General features: G+C 42.4%; 1 protein-coding gene across 4 annotated transcripts in view; it reads right to left on the reverse strand.

Moving 5' to 3' along the window:
- Positions 1-2,840: 2,840 nt before the first annotated feature.
- The window catches only part of LOC108602301 (calcyphosin-like protein), a 48,206-nt gene continuing 24,450 nt past the window's right edge, over positions 2,841-26,596 (reverse strand). Inside the window, exons 1-6 of one of the 4 annotated variants that reach the window (XM_033294040.1) lie at positions 6,615-6,685; positions 3,639-3,787; positions 3,459-3,578; positions 3,346-3,403; positions 3,083-3,295; positions 2,841-3,030 (exon numbers count right to left, since the gene is read on the reverse strand). In XM_033294040.1, coding sequence (XP_033149931.1) covers positions 2,929-3,030; positions 3,083-3,295; positions 3,346-3,403; positions 3,459-3,578; positions 3,639-3,787; positions 6,615-6,665 — 693 coding nt within the window. In that variant the 5' untranslated portion in view covers positions 6,666-6,685 and the 3' untranslated portion in view covers positions 2,841-2,928. Of the gene's footprint in view, positions 3,031-3,082; positions 3,296-3,345; positions 3,404-3,458; positions 3,579-3,638; positions 3,788-3,847; positions 3,908-4,272; positions 4,406-6,614; positions 6,686-26,596 lie in introns of those variants that run through there. The other 3 variants (XM_017990383.1, XM_017990381.1, XM_033294041.1) reach the window with 3 other exon arrangements.

Here is a 26,596-nt window from a genome sequence, read left to right on the forward strand (position 1 = left end):
CTCGATAAGCATTAAGCGAACGCAGAGCGAGCCAAAGCGTTAAACTGACGATTTTATGATGACAGCGCAGCTCGCTCGCTCGATATTGAAAACTCTATGCAGTTTAACATTTAATTAATGTCAATAACAATCACAATGCAATGCAGTTGAGCGCGCAAGTGTCAGTTTTATTAAACACTCGCTCATTAAAGATTATTAACAAGCTGCGAACTGCAAGTTAAAATGCAATAAAGTTGCACTTGCAAAATTATTTCGAAGAAGCAGCAGCAGCAACATTCTCTTCATACTGGCTGAGCATGACGTACAATTCAATCAATCAGAGGTGTGAAAATTATACGTGCAGCATGCAGAGGAAACGGAAATTGTAGCCCATTGTGTGTGCCAGTGTGTGTGTGTGTGTGTGTGTGTGTATTGCAGAGAGTGCTGCTGCTGCTGCTGTTGTAAATGGCACTTGATTTCGATATTTCAATCAACGATGCGCGCAGTTTGTTAAGCTTTTTGCATATTTTATGCAATTTGAGCAACGGCTGCCAGCAGCCATCACCTGGCCACAAAATGACTGCAACAGCAACATCCACAGCAACAACAACAACAACAATAACATCAAGCGTATGTATCATTATTAGAGCTGGTCCCTTTTGCTGTCCAACGGCGACAGCAAATCATCGATCCAGCAAGTACCTGTTAAAAGCTCTGCCGCATTTCATTTTTTGGCTACCAATGCGATATACATGTTGGCCAACTGCCATGGGCGTAGCCAGCCAGCCCCCACTATAACATAGATGATGAAAAGTAGAAATGCTGACAAAATTATAATTAATACAGTGAGGAGTGTAAGTCTGCTGCCTCCTTTTGAATAACATGCTGGCTACGTCCATGCCAAGTGCCCAGGCCGAGTCATTGGACCGCAACACAGTTGCTCTATCTCACTTTACTGCGCTCTCTCTTTCACACTCGTTGGTCTGGCTATCTGTCTGTCTGTAGCTCGTGTTGAGTGCATATTTTGAATGCGCGCATTTCGATCACGTGATTGAGATTTTTACATTTAAAACGTGACTGAAATATTTGCCAGCTTCGTCACTTCCGATGCCCATTGAGTGTGGTGTGTGCCCATCGAACCCATTTTGCGCCTTACTGCTTTGCCCATGAAATTTATTCAATACTCCTTCAATGAGGTGCCTTGTGGCCGAGTCGAGTCGACTGGAGTGGAGTGGAATCGAGCTTGAATGTGACCAGGCTTTTATTATTATTATTTTTATGTGCTGGTCGGCAAGCCCATTTGCCTTTTCTCAGCTTTTCTCAGCCGACCCTTTTTTTCGCTCTTGGCTTGGCTTTCGCCTAACATTTTTTCAATCAACAGCAAACGGTAAGTGTTAACTAGATTTAAATAATGCATAAAGCTTGCCGGCTGCTGCTGCTGCTGCTGTCTGCTTGGACAATTTGAAAGCCACAGCTTTGAACAGCTTTGGCAATTGTTTGTGACAACTGCAGCAGTTTGCACTTAATCAATGTTTGGCAATTAATTAACGCGCCAAAGTGCTAAATTAAACGCACAACTAATTGCCAGCTAATATGCGTGTTAATGTCATTTACTATTATTGGAATTTGCCACTGCTCGCTCGGCTGAAAATCAAGTGAATATATCAAAGCATAAAATTCAATTCAAAAAATTAGATTTTTGTTATGTTTTGCTTTTAGTGCAATTAAAGTTAATGCATGCTATAATTTGTAATTCAATTTAACGCTGACTTAACTCATGATTTATACTTGCCAAATGCATTAAAAGCACCGGCACTACAGGCGAGTGTGAAAACTCATAGGCAAAGCCAATAAAAAGGATTGAAGCCAAGGCCACAATACAGCAATGGACGAGCCAATTAATTGAAATTGGCTCTGGCAAGCAAACTGCAACTTTTACAGCAATAGCAGCAACAATAAAATGACAATAAATGGCAATTGAAAATGTTGTTGATAAGCAACGAACGCACTTTGCATTTGGCAAAACTATAAATTTGCAATTTCTGCTCAAGCTGCACACAGAGTTGCAGCAGCAAGAAAGAATATAAAACGGCAGCAGTAGCAGTAGCAACAAACTTGAGGCTGTAAATAAAATTAAATGAAATCATTCTAAAGCATTGTAAACTTTGTGATTTACACACATACAGAAGACGATTGGCCGAATGCTCAAGTTTTTGGGAGAAAGCCTGATGCTGATGCTGCTGCTGCTGCTCCATAGCATTCAACATTGCCAATTAAAATTTCGTATGAGTTGCTTGCAATCAGTGTGTGCATACCAACAAGCACACACACATACAGAGATACATACATATGCGGCGACAATCTCAGCTGGCGTCTGCATAATTTAAAGCATACATTTAGGCTGCCCCGACTTCAACTCTCGCTCTGACGTTGCAGCAGCAGCAACTGTGTGATAAATGCCAGGCACCCCCAGCATAAAATACACACACACATAGCCACAACCATTGCTGCTGACAATTGCCAACAACTTACAGACTCACTCGCTCTCACTCTCTCTGTCTCTGTCTCGCTCTCTGTCGCTTGTTTGTTGCAATGATTGCCGCCTTGAATCTTCGGTCGCTGCAGCTTGATTATGGGCCGTACTCGGCTGTCTGTCTGCCATGGCACTTAAATGCATGTAAACTAGAAACAAATGTTTAGACAAAACTTGTTCCCAGTTATTTTGCATATTTAACAAAGACTGCAGCGACTCCAGAGACGAGATCCAAGCAGCATGCGTTTATGTATGTAGCATGTGTAAATCACATTAGCATTGTTGCAACTAGAGATATTACTTTATAAGAAGTGAAACATGTGCAGCATTTAAACTAGATGTATATTGTATGAGCCATAATAAATATTAAGCGCTTGAGATTGACAATTGAGTAAAATATAGCGGCGGCTGCGAATTTACATGCGATAAGCTTGACGCATCATCAGATCGAAGTACATATCGTTGTCGATCGAGGCGCTAATGGTGGCATAATAGTTAATAAACTCCTCGCGCGTAATCTGTAGAATACAAATATAAGCTTGACATTTAACAAAAGTCAAATTGACGCACCTTGCCATCCAAATTGCCACGACCGCCTTCAAAGTTGTGCAGAAAGTCAGTCAAGATTTCATCTTCGCTCATCTCACCGCTTTGGTACTTGGGATGCTCCTTCACTGAGTAAACATTCTTCAGATCAGCAATGGTAATGACACCATCATTATCTCTATCCATTTTATTAAAGGCCTGATCGATTATAGAGATGCGTGCTTGATTCATAGCGGGCTGGAAAGCACAAAATTAATGCTGATCGCTTAAGCTTAAGTTAAACTTACGCGCAGTTTAACTAAAAACTCAGTCATGTTAATGGAGCCACTGCCATCCTCATCGAAACTGTTGAGTGTACAACTTAATACTGTGGCATGTTAATTAATTAATTGATGCTTACATATTAAACATTTGTTTAATTTCATCGTCCGTCACATCCAAGCCCGTATCGCGTATACCACTTATAAATTCCTCCTCATTCAGCGCCTTGCTGCCATCGTCGTCCATAGCGCGAAAGGCTCTACCAAATTGCAAAATAATTGCTCTAGTTACGAGTTTCTCTTACTCTCTTTTTGCTTACCTGCCGAGCCCCAAAATGCCTGTTGCGCCGCGACTGAGGCAGAGCAGGCGTAGCCTGGTTATGGGGTCCTTGGCCGCGCCATCTGACAGTTCGCGCAGCGATTGGTTCATCAGATTGGCTTCCAGGGTATACATGTCACCGTTCGAGGGCTGCAAATCAATATTTTAATTATTTACAATGCTTAAATTACAGAGTGCAGAGCAACACACAGAGATTTGTACGCGGGTGGGTTTTTTACTACGAACTGCTGACATAGGCACATGTAATTACGCTTTATATAAACTCGTAACCCCATAAGTAAATCAATGTTTTTCTAAGTAATGCTATTTTAAAAGTACACCTTGCTGACTAACAAAGCGGCCCGCATAATGAATGTGATTGTGTGTGTGTGTGTGTGCGTTCGTTATAAAAACAATAACAATAAACAGCTCAAGGGAAGACGCAGCTCGCAACTCAGCGCGTGAATCATTCGCTTGTGAAAGCAGCTCAGCTGCTCTCGATCTTGTGCTTTAAGCAGCAAATTATTTTCATTTGGATAAAAGCACTTTGTGCAATTTGCAATTTGTTTAATTGAAGCAACAAGGTGAAGGTCGTAGCCACACAAATAGCAAACCGCAAGCGGCAAGCAACTTACATCCATTGCAACTGCTGCTTGTTTTTGATTTAGTTTCGGCTGCTTTGGCTTTTCACTATTTATATTTATATAAAATTTGCTTTTCTTTTTGCCCACTCTCAAGTGAATGGTTAGCTCACAGATACTTGTTACTCTAGCGGCTTTGCAAAGTAAACTGAATGCGAGTTGAAAAAAAATGCAAAACGTTAGCGACGAATAAACAAGACAAGCAACGCACAAGTGTGAGCGAGTGAGCAATGCATGGAATGAATGGAAACGAAATGCGAACAGAGACAGCCGCAGCAGCTGATGGACAGCGGTGAGCGGTGGATGGCGGGGGGCCACGCTCAAACTAGTTACTTACTTACGAACATTTATAGTCATGTGGAGCAAAGCAGAATGTGGGCTGCTAGACAGACAGACAGACAGACAGTCACTCACTCTCCCCCTTCGCCCCACTCTGCAACAGACAGACCAATTGGGTTTTTTACTACGCTTACGCTCTCCCCACACTCTCTCCCTCTCTTTTGTGTGTAGCCAACCAACTGTTTTGGCTTTTGTGACACACGAAACACTGGAATACATTTTATTTCAATTAAACTTGCGGGCAATTTTCCGTGCGCGCTGCGCTCGTTGTCTATGGAACTGTCTAACAAATGTTTGCTCACGACAAACATGTGTCGCCCCGGCACAAATAAATCCGACGTGCGCTGATAAATTGACGTAGATAATAACGCAAACACCTAAAAGTATGCGCTGCTGTTGCCTCCAAGCTCCAAAACTTATGCTTTCTATTCTTTAACTTTTAAAACTGCTTTTTTAGCAAATAAACAACTTGCCTATCTACTACTCTTTATCAAACAAGCTGCATGCATGCATATTGAATTTAAAGACTGCAAGTTATGCAGTATAAGCATGAATAATTGCCTAGCTCAGTATTTGCAAGAGAGATGAAATTCTATTTGCTAATATGCAAAAATGGTTTGATTCAATGCCAAATATTGTTGCAAAATAATACAAAAAATATTTGCAGACTACAAATTGAATTCAATTTAAACATAATTTGGTAATTGTTCAGTATTATCATTAATAATAAACATTTATTGATTTGATAGTAACTGGCTATCATAATTCTATTGAAGTAGATTGTTTGTAATAAAATATATGAAATTTTATTATTGTTATTGTTCAGGCAACGCGATCACCGCTTCACTTCACTGCATGTTTAACCGGCAACAGTTTACACACGACTGATCTGCCTCGATTGCTGGCTTTCCTCTTACATTGATCAGAGTGCAAGACTTGAAGCTCAAAGAGCGAGAGCGATAATTAATGCTTGCGCTATGATTGGTCTAGTTTGCTAGTGGGGAGCAGCGCTGTTCGTATCTCTCGCTCACTTGTTCTCTCTGCGCTGTGGTCTGCTGCGGTTTACCTGCCAGCCTCTCACATTGATAAGAGTGCAAGAATTGAAGCTGAGAGCGCAAGCTGCTCAGAGAGCAACAGACAATAATTCTGTTAGCGAGAGCAGCGCTGCTCGTATCTCTCGCTCGCGTTATTAATTTATATTCGAAAAATGGGAATATTCCCCATAGTGCGCTGCAGAGAGAGCGTAAAGAACGATGGGGTGAAGTAGAATAGGAATAGAAAGTACGCATGAGATGTAACCAAATGCTTATCTACACATTTAATCTGAGCTCACAGCTTTGAAGCATATTGAATATTGCATTTGATCATTACAATGTACTTAATTGATTTGATTAACTTAATTGTAGAATTTGTATTGCTTCAAATAATTACGTTAGTTTTAGTTAGTTTTTAATAGTTGATAGCTTTTGCTCAAACTTTATACTCAGTTAATTAGTTAATTAATATGCTATGCAGAGCTTTAATAAATATTTAAATTAATAGTGTTGTTAGTTTACCGCTGCCACACTTTGCATGCCACTTATTGAATTGGTTTGTCTGTCTGTCTGTCCGGCTGTCCAAACAGTGCAAGCAGCAATGTAATTTGGCAAATTACTTAGCATTATCCCTTGACACGGGTGCGTGCATAAATGTTGAACTGTGCACTGGGCGCCCTAATTGAATAGCCTGACATGTCCTTTAACCATAAAGGGAGTGCACACAAAGCAGCAGAAGCAGCAGCAGCCAAAGGTAAACGTTGCATGCAACGCGCAATGTCCGTGCACTAATTGCTGCTCTCGCTTAAGTGCCACGCCCACGTGGACATACCGGTTATTGCACTTAACGTGAAACACATAAAACTAATAGGCGACAGCGATTTCGATGCGTTATCGATGGAAATAAAGCTTGTCATAGCTTAAAAACTATTTAATTTGAATCTGTGTGTGTGTGTGTTTTACCCTGTGGCGCCGCTGCCAGCGCACATTGGGCATGTGCTTGAAGATGAACATGCCGGCGAACAAATAGAAAAGCAACTAAAAGCCCACAAACTGTCAATGGGCCGCGATGCGCAAAAATTGAGGCCAAACAAGGCAGGTAACCCAGGCAACAGAGCCACAACACACTGGAGGAGTGTGGACAATGACCTTCAATGAGTCAGCTGGAAGGCAATCAATAGCAATAGCAATGGCTATAGCAATGGCTTGGGCCAAGTTGAAAGCGAACAGATCATGGAGGCACTGATTAAAAGCTTACGCTGATTCGATCAGACTGCTGTCCGGACAGTCCCTTGGGTGGGGGGCAAGTGTCGCAGTGTTGTTGTCGCATCAGTGGAGACTCAGCTGAACTCAATCAGTGAATCAATTCACAATTCGCTGATCAAAAGGAAACAATCATACGCATTTGAAGTGTCAGAAATTGCCAAAAAAAAAAAAGAAAATGCAAAGAAAAGCGCAGATGGAGAAGAAGAAAGCAAGCAAACAAGCGAGAACAGGGGCAGCTTTGAATGAGTGGCAGCAACTGGCAGAGGCAGACACGAAGCAGACAAATTCAGTCACAGTGACAGCAACAGACACAGTCACAGTTACAGCTACAGCAGCAACAGCAACAAGCTAAGGACCCTTTCGTCCTTTGGCTGCGTATAACTTGACACATGCAAAAGCTCAAGAGTGTGCGCGTATGTGTGTGCGCGTGGCTTGTATTTTCTTTTTAATCAATTTATATGCAAATAAGTGAAATGCTTAACTGAATTTGAGCTGCCTCACAGCCGAGCAAACAGCTTCAGTTTGTGTGTCTGTGTGTATGTATGTGTGTGTTTTTAGCCTTTTTGCCAGTTGTCAGTTGCTTGATTGAAAACGTTAAACGCATTGATTAACACAGAGCAAGCAGCAGCAAAAGGAAAATTCAAGTGAAAAGCGTTTAATTGAACTGCTTTTTATTAAATTCCATTGCCTGATTGCTGTAACCGCAGCAACATACGCCCGACTGACTTCTTGCCAACCAACTCTGACAATAAAGTCAACGACAGCTCAATTTAAAATGACAAATATTTGCCTGGCCAACACTTGAGCAGCAGTCGAAGCAGCAGTCGAAGCAGTCGCCTCTCGTCAAGCTCTCTCGTTTAACTAATATATACGCACTATTATGCGAAATACACAAAACCAAAATCAAGTTTGCTCTTCTTCAAAGATGATATCAAGCACCTTCGTCACAGCCCACTAAGATGGCGCCACATCTGACAGCCTGCTAGGCGTCTAGCTCCTTTTGTCTGCTCTGGCTCTGCTTTGGCGCCAGCCTGTTTGTGAATTGATAAAATCAACTTGATAAGTTCATTTCATTAAGTAAACATTAATCACATTAACCTTTAGACGCACAAGCGAATCAGCTGCGAAAATTAACCCTAAACTGACAAAAACTCCAAAGCACACACACACACATACATACATACTTAATAGGCAGTCAACCTTTGAGCCCAAACAGGCAACAGCTATTCAAGAAATTGTCAACGAGCTAATATGTAGTCCGTCTGTCTGTCTGCCGCTCTGTCTAGGGTTTGTGTGTATGAGGTCAAGACGCCTAAAAGTTATTACTTAATTTAAGTTGCCGTCGTCGCATGAGCATGACAGACACCCCTCAAACATTTATTATCATCATCTTGGCAAATTTTATAAAATACAAAATATATTCACGCAAGCATCTGCATATTTCAATTTCAAGCAGATTTGCATAAATTCTATAGCCCACAACTGTGTCACTGTGTGTGTGTGTGTGTGTGTGCGTGTGTTTGATTTTGGCTATTCATAAAAAGGGTTTTCTCCAACTCGTTGTGACTTTGATGGTGATTTTGATTAGTTCAAATTTTGGCTTTTTGACAGCTAGCACAAAAATTATATCAACTGACATGTGTGTGTGCGTGTTGCTGCTAACTGACCACACCAATTACAACAACAACAACGAAAGCCATGAGCCTTGGTGGGGAGCGAGGCGAAATAAATCGAAAAGTTTTTTCATTAGTTCAGCGAGTTCGACTGATTTGGCAATTAAGTGGGCAAAAGTTGTATGCAAAAAGTTGTTGCCTTCCCCCTTTTCATTTTAATACCAATACCAATGCCAATACCAATACCAATACCAATGCCAATACTATTGATATGTTTGTGTGTGTGTGTTTGTGCAGTTATAACAACTGCCTGCTGTTGGCAGTGGAATAAAGCAGCGAGATCGAGAGCATCTCAACTGCCTTGGCGCTTTGGCGCTGTCGAACTTTTCAAATTAAGCACACAGGTTTTAGCAGAAAACTTGCAACCAACCCAGACCCAGACCCAGGCCCAGACTCAGACCCAGACCGAGGCTTACACTTGCCAGCGAGCATGTTATGTCTTTGTATGTGTGTGTGTGTGCTTGTTAGTACGCTTTTGCTAGTTTACTTAGTAACTAAATCACGTTTCCTATTTAAGCTTAAGAGCTCATTAACGCCAGGTTTGAACATTATCATAAAATGAGCCAAAATGCCAAGTATCAGGCTCGACTCGACTTGGTCTCGACTCTGCTATGGGTTTAGGTATAGCTTGGCTTAGTTTGTTGCTTTGGCAATCACACACACACACACACTCACAGTCTAGTCGTATCCATGCAGCCGTCATCAATCGCCATTGAAATTCAATCCACAAATTCTAACGAGCAGCAGCAGCGTGGGCGACACTCACTGCAAGTGTATGCGCGTGTATGCGCGTGTATGCGCGTGTGTGTGTGTGTCTAAGCGCTCTTAGGCACTGGCAATCACACATCAAACGAACACACTGCGAGTCCATCACCCACACTCACACACACACGTTGCCATAAAAATGTAAAAGGGAAATAATATAAAAATAAAAACTTTTCGCACTTGACGTGTCAAATCCCTTTTAATGAGTTTTCGCAAGGCATCAAAAAAGTTTGCCATTTCTGTGAAAACCTAACACACAGCTTTTCAATAGCATATTTTCTTTAACTTTCTTCATTTGGCAGCGCCACAAAAAAAAAAACGACACAACGACAGCACGAGACTCTGTAAGGTTGAGTTCAAGCATAAAAATAAAAATATTGTAAGCCCAGAACTTGCCAAAAAAAGATTTCTTCATAGCTTAGAGCAACCAAAGCATTAACAGAACTGAGTAGGGTAAATACGTATACGTAATTTAATTGATCGAAGTGTGTGAGACAAACGACATGGCTCAGCTCATCTATTTACTTTCAGCTTTCACGTCCATACTACAAGTTACTTTTTTTTATGTGCAGCGTCTCAAAAAGTGCATGAAGACTACCTCAGCTCATGCTCAATTGCTCGAGCTTGTATATGCAGCCATTAGTAATTTAATTGCTGCAGTTTTGGCAGTCCAAGTGTAATCGAAGCAAATCAAAGAGCCAACTGCCAGCTGTAAATTTCGCATTTGCATGTATTAGTGCATACTTTAAACTCACACACATTATCAACATCATAAATGCTGTGCCGCAATTAAACACTTTCGTTGCTGCCACAAAGTGTTAACCATATTGTTGGCCAATAGGTAGTGCAGCTGGCGAGCAGCAGCAGCCTGTTCACGTTCAGTTGGCATCAAAATGCAAGCGTGCCTCCTGGCCAGCATACACACAGAGTCCAGGTCCAGGTCCAGCTTCAGTCCAGGACTTCGTGTTCATGCAGCTCGTCACGCAGCAACGTTTGAAGTCAATTTAAAATGAGCAGTCGAGCGTGCAGTCATGAGATGCGCAGCGCATGACGATGCCAATGGCTTCACATACACACGTGTGTGTCTGTGTGTGTGCAGTCGCAAATCATTCTCAGCATTGTCAGAGTTATCATTATTGTTGTTATGGATGAGCGTGTGCGAGTGTGTGTGGTCTGCTTGAATGATTTACCAGTTGCCCAGCATCATGGCCGTAGCTAATTTAATCGCTTGCTGGCCACAATCAAGTGCAGACGCCTGGCTCTCTAATTCTCAAATGTGGCTGCTGCTGCTGCTGTTGAGTGCTGCACTTGTTTAATTGATCTCTACCACTAATTTGGCAGCAGTTAGTGCAACTGCTAAACTTTTGCTCTCCGGAGTCGCTCGCTCGTTGTCTCTCTGACCAAAGTGCGAATTTAATTACAGGCCGCACAATGGCAACAGGCATGCCAACATTTCGAACGCAACTTTACTGCAACTGCTGCTGCCGGCTGCTGTTGCTGCCACAAAATTGTCAAAATTAGCTCAAAAGCATGAGCAGCAGCAGCAGCAGCAGTTGAGGTGGGTGCCAAACTTGCTGTTGGCCATTGAAATGCCTTCTGCATTTGTTGTTGGAGTTGTCGTTGTCGTTGTAGTTGGCGCTGCCGTTGACATTGTCGCTGCTATCGTTATTGCAACGTGCTGAGGCACGCAACAAAGTTACAACATTTTTCATTGCAACACACAAATTAATTGAATTTTAAGCAAGTTTCGCCGGCACTCGTAAAATTGTTACCAAATTTTATAATCATATGAAATAGCAAAAGCAGCAGCAGCAGCAGCGCACGACTAATAAATACGCTTTAAATGAAACGAGCTGCCAACTTAAAGTTAACTATAAAATACTAACAAGTTGAGCTGTAAGTGTATAGCTTAGTTAGTTGAAAGTTGAAGCCGCAGAGCAACAAATAAAATGACATGTTGTCGCCATGGTGACAACAAAGCAAATGAAACAAAAATATGTGTGCATAAATTAGAATTTGGCATAATGAACGAAAGTTAAATATACTCTAAACCAGCAGCAGCAGCAGCAGCAAGTTTTAATAATGTTTTTCTATGAAATTTATAATGCTGTTGCACAAATGCCAAATGCTGAACTGTAGCTGAGGCTGAGCTATTTGCCGCTGTGACAATCGATTGTATTCTGTTGTGAATTGCTGCACGCCGCTGTGGCAGCTGTGGCAGCTACTGCTGAATGAGTGGACCGGCGTTGTCATGACAGCATCATGTAGCAAGCATAGAACAGCGCTGGGACATCATTAGTCGTTTAATTGCCATAAATAACCAGAGCCGCCTAGTTGCTACTGCTGCTGCTGCTGCTACCAAAAGCCATAGCACAGAAAAGTTTTTAACGTTATTTGCGCAACTTTCCATAGACACGCAGGCAACACACGCTACAACTCCCGCGTGCATAATACGAACGCATGCATGTGTGTGTCTCTGTGTGTGTGTGTGGGAAAAGTTAACAGTTATTTGGAGCAGCACTAGTCACTAAACTGTACATAGCCACTTTTTGGCTATTGCCAATGCCCAGCTCTGGCTCGCTCCAAATGTCCCTGGCCAATTTTTATTGTCAGCTACAACTACAACTGTAACTTGCCACACACACATAGAGAGAGAGCTGCCTGCCACTCGGAAATCAGTCAACAAAATGGCAATGACGCATTGGCCCTAACGGCATTCAAACTGTAAAATTGCATGCGGTCGCTTTCAAGGCTCTTGCCCAAGCCCAGCCCAGCCCAACAGTCAAATGTCAGCACACAGCGTCCGAAACTGTTTGGGCTGCTGACTTTGCGGCACACACTTGACAATTAGTTGCACCAAAAAGGTTGCTAATGCTGCAAAGTTAGAGAGCGAGCTGCAGCAGTAATTGCAGCTGCTGCTGCCAACAGCAACAGCAACAGAGTTTTTTGCCTCAATACATCAGCTCGGCCAGCTGCTGGTCTCTGGGCCACAAAACAATAATTGCAAATGCAGCTGTGAGCACTCGCAAGGGATTAATGCTTGCGGTTGTGGCCAATAACTGGAAATAGCTTTTAGTACAAGCGCGACACTCGAAACTCTTTTTCAAATGGCATTTTGATAATTGCGCAGAGCTCAACATATTTTCAAGTTAATAACAAGACTTGAATTGCCAGCAATAAAATTCTATTACACACACATATACAAGTTAAGAGATAGTTAAATGTGAGCATGTATTTGCAGCAAATTGAATTGTTAATAGCTTTGGCAGTCGAGCCCACGCCAAACACACACACATAGACACATAGAGAGTGTGTAAGTTTGGCAAACAAGGCGGCTACTTTATGCGCAGACTGCACTCAGTTTGTTAGTCTATGCGCGCGTGTGTGTGTGTGTGTGTTTGTCTATTAGATCATGTACGCACAAAAGACTCGTATGCGTGTTTGTTTGCTTAGCACACATTGTGTGACTTAATTAAGTTTTAGACTCAGAGACTCGGCGGCGCAGTCAGCTGCCAATTGCATTTGATTGACTCGCTGTCCCGCTAAGCGGGGAGAGAGTGAGCGCAACGCAACAAAAGCAGCAAATTATTAACAATAACAATAGAAAATACGCGCAATAGCTCGACATTCATTTGCAAGCAGCTGCAGTAAAAACAATTCCGAGTCGTCTTTCGTTCTTCTTGTTATAAAACTCTGTTTAGCTTATGCACAGCGTGCATTGGGGCGTATGAAATTTACGCTCAGACGCATCCAGTGAGTGACTTTGAAGCTGCTCCCCAACTGACTGAAGCTGACTGACAGTCAGACATTTGAGTGTGGGTTGTGGCAGCAGCAGCAGCAGCAGCAGATTACAGCTAGACAATGAGACAAGACAAGCGGCCAAAAGCTGAAGCCAAAGCTGCATTCAAATCAGTACACATAAACGCAAATAAATACCAATTGTTATTGTTGCTCTCTTTGGCTTGTTTGTAGTCAAGCAATGCGGCTTGAAACGCTTTTGGGGTAAGCTCGTAGCTCTTAGAGCTTTGTAGCTGTCAAGGCTTAAGCATATATATATTTTTTTTTTAATTTGCAGCTTACTTTTGCGAGCGAGCGAGAGCGAGTGAGAGCTGCAATGAATGCTAATTACACGCGCATTTTCTGTGTTAATTATCAATTCAGTTTGGCAAAACGTTGTCGACGTTCGCGTCATAAAATGGCGCGCATTAAAAATTGTTTGCTCTCACTTTGAATTTCAATGCTCTGCTCTGTTCAGTTCAGTTGACTGGCTGACTGAATAGGGGCAAGTTCCAGTTGTAGTACAAGCACTTCTTCTTCTTCTTCTCGATATACATATATTTGTTTTTGCATTTTTGCATAAATTAAAATGCAAATCACAAACAGTTTCATTAATAAACAATGCCAGCAGATAAAATTGCCGCGGCTTATGCTTGCCCATAAAAACGTAAGAGAAGAGGGCGGGCCCCAAAGCATTTGCAACATTAAAACGTAATTTGCTTTAAAGACAAATTCCTATGCGCAAACAACAAACATAGAGAGTTAGATATGCAGATGTCTTGGCAAGCAATTAGCAAATGAATTCTTATTTTATGCCTGTCGGTTTAACGACTCTAGTTTATAACTATAAACATTCTAAGCGAGTTTGAACTACAACAGCAATTTGTCTAGCATTAATGCAAAATCTAAAACGCATTACAAGCTTACAAGCATATGAAATTTTAAAAGCAATTGCAATTTACAATGCACACACACGCACACATGCACACACTCTCGTATATTTGAAACCATAATCTGCTGATCGGCGTACTTGTGGTGGGAACTGCACATTGCGCACTCACATGGTTATTAAATTTCTACCAATTGCTCGCATTGATATGCAGTTAAGCATTGGGCCCCAATAGGCCATTGCCTTGTGTCTCTCTGCCGGCCAGGCCAGTATTGTGTGGCCAATACTTGTGGCCTGTGGGGTATGTGCCACAATAATATGCAACAATCTTTTGTTGCATTCATTGCCAGCCTGAAGAGCACAAACAACAGCACATCTCCGCCCAGCTGTTCTGCCAGTCTGTGTCTCTCTCTATGTGTGTGTGTGTGTGTGTGTGTGTGTGCATGTCTGTGGCGATGCAGTGAAATGAAAAATTTAATTTTCATAATACTCGCAAACAGTGCAATCCATTGCCAGCCAGTCAGCCAGCCCTGCCAGCCAGACGGACAACCAGACAACACGCAGCCCCAGCTAGCCAGCGGGGCTAGCACTCACACCCACACACTCCACCCCCTCACGCACACTTTTTGTAATGGAAATTGAAAATATTTTCTCTCTGCTCACCATATTTACTCATGCCCTTTCTCACACTCGGCACCCATCGCTCGTCTGCTTGTTAATCCAGTAGTTGTTTTTCAAACGCACCAATACTAAAGTATTCAAGCACATACACACTAACTATGTGTGCCTGTGTGTTCTATGGGCATTATTTTGATCGAAAAATGAATAAATGCGACAGCCCGAGTGTCTGTGCGAATATGTCAGGCCAGATATTCATTTATGCACTCACAAAAAGAAGTGCAATTATTTTCAAATTTCGAAATTTGCTGTAAGTGAAAACAAACTGCCAAAGGCAACTGTCATTTCCTGGAATTTTCGAATGGTTACAATTCTATAGAATTTTGAAACCATGCAATTTAAAATATTTATACTATAAAATCGATTGCAAACTTTAATTGTGATATAAGAATTGAAACAAAAACTAAAATGTTACATAAGCTCCAAAGTTAAATCAAATATAAAATTTGCTAATTTCGATTTTCCGATGACTTTCTGACTTGGGATCGATCTAGAATTTTTGTGGCACGTATCTGGCATAAGTTTTATAAACCATTTAGAAAGCCTTTCACCCCATAACATTTACATGTGTGCCTGATAAGCAAGTTGAGCTTACTTTTCTATATGATGCGATTCATTAGGATCAGAGCTAGAGATACGTAGATTAAGTTCCATTTCAATTTTTGAACTTCGTTTTTCATATTTTGGACTTTGCTACAGCTCCATAAATCAAAGTGTATATCAAAGTTGATTGCACACAATTTTAACTGCATGTTTGTTTCAATGAGTAGGCAAATATTCTGGCTCAGTGTAGATGAATTGGAGCTTTGAGGTTATCCACATTAATTGTGTATAAATGTTTACCAATCGCGGCAGATGCATAAGCCAGCATAGCAAATCAACATTTATGTTTATAAGAGTGAAATCGGGGGAGATATTTTAGCAAGTAATGGTTGAAAACAGCTGCAACCTGCAAAATGAAAATTTTAGCCAATTTGATGACTTCCATTTCACTTGGGAGTATTGTGGTGCCTGCGCCGCGAAAATTTATTCATATCACAATATAAATATGTTACTGTCGTAATGCCCATAAATAACACATATGTATTTGCTGGTTTATGTTGTTACAGCATGTTTTATTTTTCTGTTTGGCGCGCTATGCTCCTGTAAATAATTACCAGGACGTGCCCTGGACCCGCTGCTTAGCTGAACGAATTAAAGCGGCGCAAACGCTGCATCAAATACGTGATCATAATGCCAACATCAAAAACAACAGCATGGCCATCAACAAATTCATAGCTCACACACGCTCACATACGCTCACACACTCACTCTCGTATGTATGTGTGCGCACTCAATACAAAGCACTCAATAATTTGCTTTTCAAAATTGCCCTGGCGGCCATAAAGCTGCATAGCATATGCTCCATAGCAAGTGTCTGAGTGGGGAAGATCTTCGCCAGGCGATTAGTTCAATTTAACTGCCTAAAAAAGAAAGCAGCAACCGAGCGAACGAGCGAACGAGCGAGCGAGCGGTGGCATGTCATTCATTTGTCCACGCCCGACTACTTGCGGCACATGTATAAATTTCTCGCCCAGGACATTCACATGGTACAACCCTCTGTGCGACTCCATAGCTCCATGCACTATCTTTGACTACATAAATCACAGACTAATAAAGCCGCAAGACTGTAGCCACTGGCAGAGAGAAACTGAGCGCAACCTGCAAAGCGCAAAAAAAAAAAAAGAAAACAACGCGCAAGAAAAAAACATGAAGAAAATAATAAAAATGGCGACATGCGACATATGAAGTTTATTAAAATGGCATACGAGGGAGCTGTAGGGGAACTGAACTGTAGGCACGCATAGTTCAACGTCATGTGGCGACCGTGGGCCATAAATATTGTGACCCACACCATGAGCTGGACCAACGCACAGACGCACAGTTCAAATTGTAGCCTTTACTTCGATGCTAAGGCATATTTAAATTTTGATTACTCTGGCCCGCAAGTTTTGGCAAGAGTTTTATGATAATTTTGCTTGTTTACTTTATTGCTGCTGCTGTTGTTGTAACTTTTGTCGTTTGTTGTTTTACTTAAAAATTTTGGGCTACAGCTACATGCTGCAGTTCTGTTGTATTACTGGCGAAACTTACAATTACGGCCAATTAACATGTGTTTGTACAAGTGCAGAAATACAAACATAAAATGCAAACAGCCTACACGCACCCTCTGCCCTCTCGACAAACAGATTGAGAGTGAGCGAGAGCGAGGCAGAGTGAGTGGTGGATGGGGAGCCCAGTTCTTGTAATACACAAACAAATACAAAAATATTTTATTGCGCCTTTGGCAAAAAACAACAAGAGCAAAGACCAAGACCGGCAGCAGCAGCAGCAACAGCGGCGGCAGCATCAGCAGCAGGCATCATCCAGTTTCAGTTTCCGGCAAAGCCAAATAGATATAGACAGTGAGTGTGCAAGCGAGAGGCAGCTAGTCACAATCCTTTGCAGCACTCTCGACATTGTTGTTGTTGTTGCTGGCATCGCCTAATGAGTGTCGGCATCAAAATTCATGACAACATCGCCTCCCACTTGGCCATACCTACAACACGTCGCAATCGTTCTTGTTGTTGTTGCTGCTGCTGCTGCTGCTGCTGTCTGTACGTGGCACTCAGACAGAGTTTTACTGATGAAAACGGCACAAAAATGAAATATTTAACTAAATTAACAATCTTGTTTATTTATTCAAAATTTGCATAAACAATTTGGCCAAAAGATGAAAAACCAAAAGTCTATTTCATCCTTGTCCGGCATACATATTTGTTTTTGCTAACGCTTTTTGCTGCTACCCAAGCGTTGGCCTTGACTCTAACCAGCTGTCAAATGTTGCCAGCCAGCAGCACGAGCTGCTGTATACGCTATACAAAAAGAAAAGCCTTTGCTGACTGTACTAGCAAACGAACGCGCAAAAGTGTGCTATACTTTTTGTATAGCTAGCACAACTGACTAAAAGCAGATCAAAGTTGTTTGTTAAATGTATCTTTATAACAGCTAAAGCAAAAAATAGAATATCTAATAAACCACATAGCAGCAGCAGCAGCAGCGACAACAGCACGTGAGATGACAATTTATTTGCCTTGATCCACACACACACAACAGCAACATACAATATATTTGCTTATTTAAGTTAAGAGAGCGCGTTGCGTTTTTATATTTTCGCTGATTTATGTGCGCTGCGTGCGTAAAAGGCTGCAGAGAGAGGGCGGGAGGGGGCGTTGGAGCTGGGACATGTTTTTGACAAATGCGTGTAAGCTGTTTAATATTTAAATTTAATTAGTTTTGCGTGTCGTCGCAAAAAGTTTTGCAACTCAAACTCCCCAAGCGCTGCCTATAAATTATGCCTATTAAAAGTTGAGCTAAACTCGCTGCTAAAGTGTAAAGAGTGTCGCACATACATATATATTGTTGTTAGTAGCAACAATTTGAGCAGCCAATTATTGGCCATCAACGGACAGTGCAGAGCATTGCAGCTGACAACTGACTAAGTGTAGACAGCTAACTACTTATGCAATTATGTGTAGTCTGTTGTCTGCTAGTGGGTGTGTGTATGATGAATGTACAAGTGCAAAATATGTCCTCGCAGTTGTCACTATTGACACGCACACACACCAACACACACACATACTTAAATATAGATATACATATAGAGTTACTGGTGCGCTCTGGTTGCCTTTGCCGCAGTCAACCCTTTTGATGTCACTTGAATTTTAATGAAAAATTCACACATACCACAGCGCAGCGCAGGCAAGAAACTTCAACATAACCTCTCCGCTGCTGCTGCTGCTGCCTCCCATTTAGTGCAGTCGAGTGTAGCCGTAGACCCAACTGAAGTTCCCTTCGGCAAAGTGTGGGCGTGTCAGCTGCGTACGTGTCTGCAATATGTTGGGCCTGATGGGTGCCTGGGTCTGTTCTGGGTGCGGTCAAGTTGGCTGGACCGCTACTGCATGGGTATAACAGCAGCTTATGCGGATGCAGATGCCAGTGCACGCTGACAGGCCTTGTCCGAGTCACACACACACACAGACATACGCGACAAAATCACACATAGACCACAAGCAGAGTGACAGAAAGAGAAAGCTGAGCCTTACCCATGACGTTGAGCGACAGTCAGTCCGACAGACCAACCATCAGGCTTTGTGTTTGATAAGATAATGAGCAAATGTTCATTGAGCATTTATGACATATTACTGCATTTTGTTGACTAAACCATAAAGCTCATTAGCAGCTAAAGACAATTGGCTTGCGGCCAACCAAGCAGTTTGTATTTGCTGCAAGTTGAGCTAGAGCGATGCTGCTATATAAATCGCACTTTACCTTGCGCGCGTTCGTTGTAAATCACATAAATGCACTCTAATATGATTAAGCACGTTTTTAGCTAGCGCAAATAAATCAAGTAATGCAGCAGTTACTATCACATGCGCTAAGCGCAGGCCAAAACAAACAAAAGCACACGCGAGTACAGTAAATAAAATGTCTGTGTAACGTTGAGCGCGACAAAAAGTGTGTGCGTCTTGGAAAAGCAACGAAGCTGGGATACTCTAACTGGCGAGCAAGTGCGTTAAAATTGCTGCTACGACATTACACGCAAAATTAAAGCAAATATATAAAGTAGAACTTAAAATAAAATCGCAGCTAAAGTAAAACAAAAGTTCTGTTTATGCTTGGCAGCCAAAAGCCCAAGCTAAGCCAAGCTCTTACTGCAATTTTAATGATGTGCATGTGTGTGTGTGTGTGTGAGTTTTGGCTACAAAAAGTGCACGTGTCAAGGTGTTAGTGTTAGTTTATGAGCTCAACGTGAAGCCAACATATTTCAAGACTCAAGCCAAAAACAACAGCAAGGCACTGAGAGTGAAAAAAATAAAACGGCAGCAAACACATATTACCTGCACTAGAGTGGGCGGGTTGGGCGGCGCTATGTGACACACATATACATTATCTCATTTTCACAGCTCTTGTACTCCAAGCAAGTGCAAAAGTTAAAAGCTAGCTGGCAAAGCAACGCACATTTATAAATACTTATATATAAAGTATATAATATAAGAGCAGAGCAGAGAGCGGAGCAGTTGGAAGCTGGCAATATGTGTAAGTAATACTGCTAGCCAAAGTCTAAGACAACTACAAATGATGATGTCAGTTTGCTGATATGCTTGTATTACGTACAAATACACTAGAGATAATTAAATTTAATGAGCAAGATTCAGGCTGGCAGGCAGGCAGGCAACTGACCAGCTGCAAGAGCTGAGTAAATCACAATTTGGCCGCACATAAATGGCAAGCCACACAAGTAGTTCAAAACACTGCCATATTATGTGTGCGTGTGTGTGTGTGTGCGTGTGTTAGCTGCATTGAGCCATCCAGACATAAACATCAAATATGAATGAACATGTAGACTGAAGCGGAACAAGAAAGTCAAGAGATACATGTAAATTTGTAAGCACACACACAAAGCAAAGCAACAGAGCTGGGCGAGTCGAGAACGACAGCGCTTTATGTTTGGCAAAAGCATAACGAGTCGTAACTGTAACATAACCCGATATTCCCAATCTTCCTATTCCACTCCAGCTTCACTCCGACGACCAATTCCATTCCCTCTGGGGCAAACACCACACACCACACACACACACTCACACAGCTATTGGTTGCAACGGAAGCATACAACATAAATGTGAGATATGCTTGGAATGCTAATCACACACATACACACACATATACAAGCACAGACAGGCACTAAAACATTTGTAAATGTTGCAAAGTATCATCTTAAAGAGATTTGCAGCTTAGCGGCCCCGCGATGCGTCACGCATACGTAAACAATACCTTAGACACACACACGCACACACTGACACACGCTTGCAGCGTTAGAAGCATGCCCCCAACTTGTGGCAGCTTGTGATGTATGCGAAACGGGGTTGCGCACAATGTTGACGAATCTGCCGCCTTAACCAACAACACAGCCAGACATTGATTTTCAGCCAGTCAATCGCGCAACAAACAAGCGCGTGGCATGCCACACACGTTGCATTGCCACAAAAGGAAAGACTACATACCTGAGCTCAGGTAAAACTAGTTTAATTCCCAAACTTATTTCGTAGCTCGCTCGCTCTAATTAAATTCAGCTGTTGTTCATTTTTAAGCTAAGCTTTGAATTTTAAGCGTATTATATTTAATCCAGCCCATTGATAATAAATTTATTTCATCTGCATTTGAATAGACTCACAACTGTAGAGCGTAAGCTTATGTTGTATAGAGAGTGATTTCACTTTTCAAAAGAAATCAATTCGTAGAAATGCATAAAGCAACTTATTTCTTTGGGGGCCTGGTCCTTGCTTAGTCCTTGGTCCCAACTCTTAGCAACAGCTGCTTTAATGCTGAGAATGTGTCAATGTTTTCCTTTCGGGTTGCCTCGTTTTATGACTGCGGGGCATAAAAATCCTTGCAACATGGTAAAATAAACAATGCGCACGCATTACGTGCCGACCCATTTTTGTCATTATGCGTGAACTAATAAAGCCATGAACACACCAGTCAGAGAGTCCGTTAGAGCCTCGAGTTGGCTAAAACGTGCCGAGCCACCACTGCTGAAGTCAAAGCCAAATGAAGCGACGTGCGTTCGCCAAGTGGTTCATACAAATCACTAAGCAAAGGCGAAACAAAGCAGCAGCAGCAAACAAACGAGGGCTCATTTAGACTTAAAGCTCTCTTTCGCTCTTTAAAGTAACCAGCCAGCCAACTATGCGTATACTTTTGTCTGTAAGCTATGTGTGTGATTAGCAGTGGACTTAGCGTAAAAAGCTCATTATGTGCTTGGCATTCAAGCAAAAGATGATTGAAATCAGTATACAACCAGGCACTGGCAGTCAACAGCAGCAGCAGAGCAGACAATTGTTAACCCTAACAAAGTCCAAAGCTCTGAACTGAACTGAACTGGAGTTGGAGTCGCAGTCGCAGGCAAAACAAAAGCCAACAAACGAGCAAACAAGCAGCGAGCCACAAAAACAATAAGCAAAGCTTGCTGCTGCTGCTCCTGCCTGCGTAGGCTCAACACTGAACAAGGATTTGCCGTTGCTCGTTGGACGTTGGCAAGCTTAAGACGAGCTGATAGTTTTTCATTTAGCACTCGCCATAACTTGAGCTGCTACGGCGAGGTGTCCCTTGTGTCCGTGTCCGTGTGCCTCGTTTATTGTCACTTGCTGTGGATTATAACGGATTTCCTATGGTGGAATCGTTTGCAATAAAAGCATTAAAGCGCTTTATCATTATTCACTTTGCGCAGCAGCGGGCGCGTACCACGCGTCGTATGAGTTACGTCTGCAATTGCCAGCGACTTACGCTAGTCCGGCAACAGAGCAAGCAACCCCATAGGTCGGAATAATATTTTGCTTGGGCACTGCGTTAAGATTATGGGAATTATAAGCAGGCGTAAGGCGTTATAAATGTCAACGTCAATGGCCATAAAAATGAATTAAACGCCGTGTAGCGTGGCTGGGTGGTTGGCCCGTTCATGCGCCGCTGCGCGATTCGAGGCATTGCACATAAATTAGCAGGCAGCGGCCATAAGCAAATTGGGCAAGGGGCCAGTCAGTGTGTCTCTCTTTGTTTTACATGTGCAACTGGCTATGAAAATCGTTGATTGTCGCTGCCAGAAAAAGTTTTGTGTACCCAGCACTGAAACTGAAAGTCGCAGTAGCAGCAGCAGCAGCAGCAGTTGCAGTTGCAGTCGTAGCTGCTGCACAAGTTGCAGCAACTTTGGCAAAGTGATATTAACTTTTAATGGACAAACTGTACGAAAACTGTTCACTGCTGTTCGTTCGGTTTGTGTTTGTTTCTCATGCTGCTTGTGTTTTTGCTTTCTTTTGATTTCATTTTATTTCGGGTGACCCAGCCCAGCGCTGTGTGTGCACTAAGTGCTACCAAAAGTGCAGCAGAATGTGTCGTGGCCGATAAAATAAACATTATCACAACTGGCAATGCTAAAAATCGTGTGCGAAATGCACAAGGCGAACGCGCTGCTGGCAACAACAATTGTTGCAGCCAAGCTTTATAGCTGAGCCGTAAACTTGTGTGGCCGCCCTCGCTGAACAATGCGTGCAGTCCTTGTTATTGTTTTGACTTTTGCTAAAAGTTTGTGCTTAATTTTTGTATGCAATGGCTGCTAGCTGTTTGTATATTATATTTTGCGTTCATTTTACATTTATTATCATTTGCAGCAGCAGCAGCAAACCAACATTGAAATTTATTTATGTTGCAACTACGCTCTGCTGCTCTAGCTGTGGCCACGTGACGTATACGCAATGTGACCAAAAGCATTCAACTGCTTAACAGCAAGACAAGCCACTTGCACACTCAAGTCTTTGCCATTGTGCGCTCGCCCGCCTTTGTTTGGTGTCCACGCTGATTAGTTTTTGCTCAGTTGCTGTTGCTGCTGTTGATTTCGAGAGTGTCGAGCACAACAAGCAGAGACAGAGACAGAGACAGAGACAAAGGCAATGGCACTTGGCACTTGTCGCTTATCGCGCATACAATTTAAGTTTCAACTATTGAGCAGTTGTTGTTGTCGTTGCTATGGGCCAAGTTTGTGGCATTGCCATTGTCTTGAGCGCTAGACTGGCAACTGATAAAAAGTGCAAGTGTCTACCCCAAAGCTAACTTCAAGTCTAACGTACTTTAAGTTGAGTGCTGCTGCTACTCGACTCGCTCCTTTGTGTGTGTTTGTGTAAAGTTTTCATTATTATGCCAACACATTTTAATGAATGTCTCACAATTTAACGCAGTGTGCGCAAAGTCAATGCCGAGGAGCGGTGCTCGTTGTGCCGCCTCTTTATGTTTTAATAAAAATAAATAAAGCAAACGACGCCAAAAGCCGCAATTGAAACTATTTGCACACCACTCACGTAGCGTAGCGCTTAAGACTCCAGCTAACCGGAAGCTGGCAGCACCACATCCGGTCTGCGCTTAGCAGCAAGCAACAACTACTACTACTACTACACACACACATAGACACATATACATTTATACAGCTGTGCGACCCTAAAAGCTCATTAACATTTTAAACAGCAAACGCTGCAAAGCGACATCAGCACGACTACCCCCGACTCACTTCACTGTCGACGGCCGGCTAAAAGGTGTTAAAACAGCCCTAAACGTACACACAGCACCTTTGCCCGCTCTAGTTGCGCCTGCCTGCCTGCCTGCACCCCCCTTTGCATGTGCGTGTGTTGACATGCAGCCGTTAAAGTGCTCGAGCGCACCTCAAGTGGCTTTGTTCAGTTGGCCCTTTGTAAAGTGTTTGAGCTAGCTGCGTCCTCCCCAGCGAGGCAGCAGCAGCAGCAGCGACTGGCGCGGCGCGCACGCCTCGCCACGTTTCAAATGAAATGCTAAATTATGGCATTTAGCTGGTTAAAATCGCTTTGGCTTTCGGGTAATTATCATGCACATTATTTCGTTTTATTCATTCGCATTTTAAGCGCGCGCGCCCCATTCAGCGCCAAGTTCCATTGATACAAACGCCTAAAATTTAAGGCAAACTTTAATAAGAAACGCTGGCAACAAACTTAAGCTCATAGTGGGCACCTTAACTAACTTGCATTATGCGCTCAAAGGATAATACGCTTAGCTCACATACACGCACACAAGTGCACAACGCGTTTTTTACCCGCACACTAACGCACATAATAAGCCATTTTGTGAACAACTTTTATCAGCATCATTAAAATTCTGACACATGTAACACGAAATCAAAACTTTGACTAAAAGTGCAAAAGGTGTTGGCGCCTGTCCTTTCCCCCTTTGCTACGCTTCAATCCCCAAAACGACTTTGCCTGCTTTGACTTTGCCTGTGTGTGTGTGTGCGCGCGTGTCTGTGTGTGGCAAGGATGCCAAGCAAACGACGTTGGCTGTGCTGCCTGTTGGATGCGTTTGCTGCCTTTGGCGCGCTCTGACTCCTTATACTAATTTCCATATAAGTAGCGTTAACATATCATTTGCATAAATTTTGTTGACATCTTTTCAAAATCGCACGAAAATGTTTTAAGGTATACGCTCGCTCACACACACACACACACAGCTAAACACAAAGGATGTGAACGTTTTGAGTAGCTTGTATGCTCTAATGACGAGCCCAACTCCCTCCACCTTGGTGCGCATTTTCTATGGAAATTTAGTTTTATAGCTGAGCTTGTGTATTTGTAGTTCGCACTAAACGGAAGTTGTGTATAAAATATAATAAAACGCTTTACATTTAATCGAATTAGCGTGCGACAAACAAATATTTTTAGTTCTTATTCCGTTTTCAGCGCAGTTTACAATTTAAGCTATATTTAATGCTATTACTGAGAATTCGATTATGCAATTTATAATTTAAAATTGTGCTTCATAAATGTGCTAATAGGTTTAAAGCTTAAATTAAATTAAATGTAAATTCCTAGTAAAGAATTTTATGCTTTTTTATGTTTATTATTCAATTGATTGGCACAACTTTATGCAACAGAATTGACTTTAGTTAATAAACTCAATGCTTATTAAAATTAATGTGCAGTTATTTGTTTAGATATTTGTATGATTTTATTTCAAATCAGCTGCCTTTTAATTTATTTGCCAAATTGCTTAAGTTTAAAAAACTGACAGCAGCGTTGTGTCAGCTGAAGGGGGCAAGGGGCGTGGCGTGAAGTGTAAAAGACAAAGAACATTTAGGCAGCGCTGATAAATTTTCATGACATGCCCTGCACACTGTCATGTGACAAGAATCAGTGTCAAATATGTTGTCATTTAATTTCGCACTCACATTTAAGTACACACACACGAACATACGCACACACACACACATGCATACATACATATATGTGTGTGTGCAAAGATGCGCAACGTCAGATTTGTATAAATGGTAATAAGCTTATGCTCTTGTGCCTTTTGTCGCTGTTGCGAGGACTTAACAAGCAGCCGACTACCTCTCTCGCTCTCTCTCTCGCTCTCTCTCTCGCTCTTTGTTACACACACGTATGCGCTCTCTCTTGCTGTAGCGGGTTATCTGCTGGTTTAATTGCGATTTTACACGCGGCTGCAGCAAAATTATGAATTTAAAAATTAAGCTGTAAATGCCAATGCGTATTTCCTGCCGCTCTACTTATCGTTGCATATTTTTGTGCGCTGCCATTCAACTGCAGCCCTCAATTAATCAGCGCGTGGTAATTTTAAGCCATGCTATAGCTCGAACACACAGACAAGCCAGCAATGCGCAATGCGAGAGCCCACTGTAGGCATTTATCAAAGCTACATGATTATGCTCTTAATGGGCAGGTGAAACCAGTACGCCATGGGGCTAGAAAAACGCTCAGATAAGCACAGCAGCAGCAGCAACAGCAGCAGACAAAATGCCAGCATGACTGGGCTGCTGCTGCTGCTCTGGCATATGTGACAGCGGCAGCCACATGGGCGACAATGTCGGTGTAAAAACCGCAAATATGTTTTGCCGCCACCGCCGCCGCCACTGCTGCTGCTGCTGCTGCTGTTGCTGGCTGTGGCACAAAAGACGGCACACATTAGAGCTAACAGCATGTCTATGGCTGAATGGCTGTCTGACTGCCGCCGCCGTCGCCGACAATGGGACTTGTCTTTTTAATTAAATGCTAAAAGAAAATGCAAAAGATAAATGAAGTTGTGCTAAATGCGTGCTGTGCGTGCCGTTGCCCCAACTCTCTGCTAACCACCAACCAAAACAGCTCAAGACAACGCGCATGGGGGCGTATACGCATTAAAGACATAGTTGAGACAGTTGTAGGTGTGAGTGTGTGTTTCATTCGTTGTCGCTGCCGCTTTGTCAGTGTCGGATTTCAATTATTTTATAGCCAAAAATGCGCTGCTTTGCG

The sequence above is a fragment of the Drosophila busckii genome, chromosome 3R (assembly GCF_011750605.1).
Source record: "Drosophila busckii strain San Diego stock center, stock number 13000-0081.31 chromosome 3R, ASM1175060v1, whole genome shotgun sequence".
In the NCBI taxonomy this organism is placed as follows: domain Eukaryota; kingdom Metazoa; phylum Arthropoda; class Insecta; order Diptera; family Drosophilidae; genus Drosophila; species Drosophila busckii.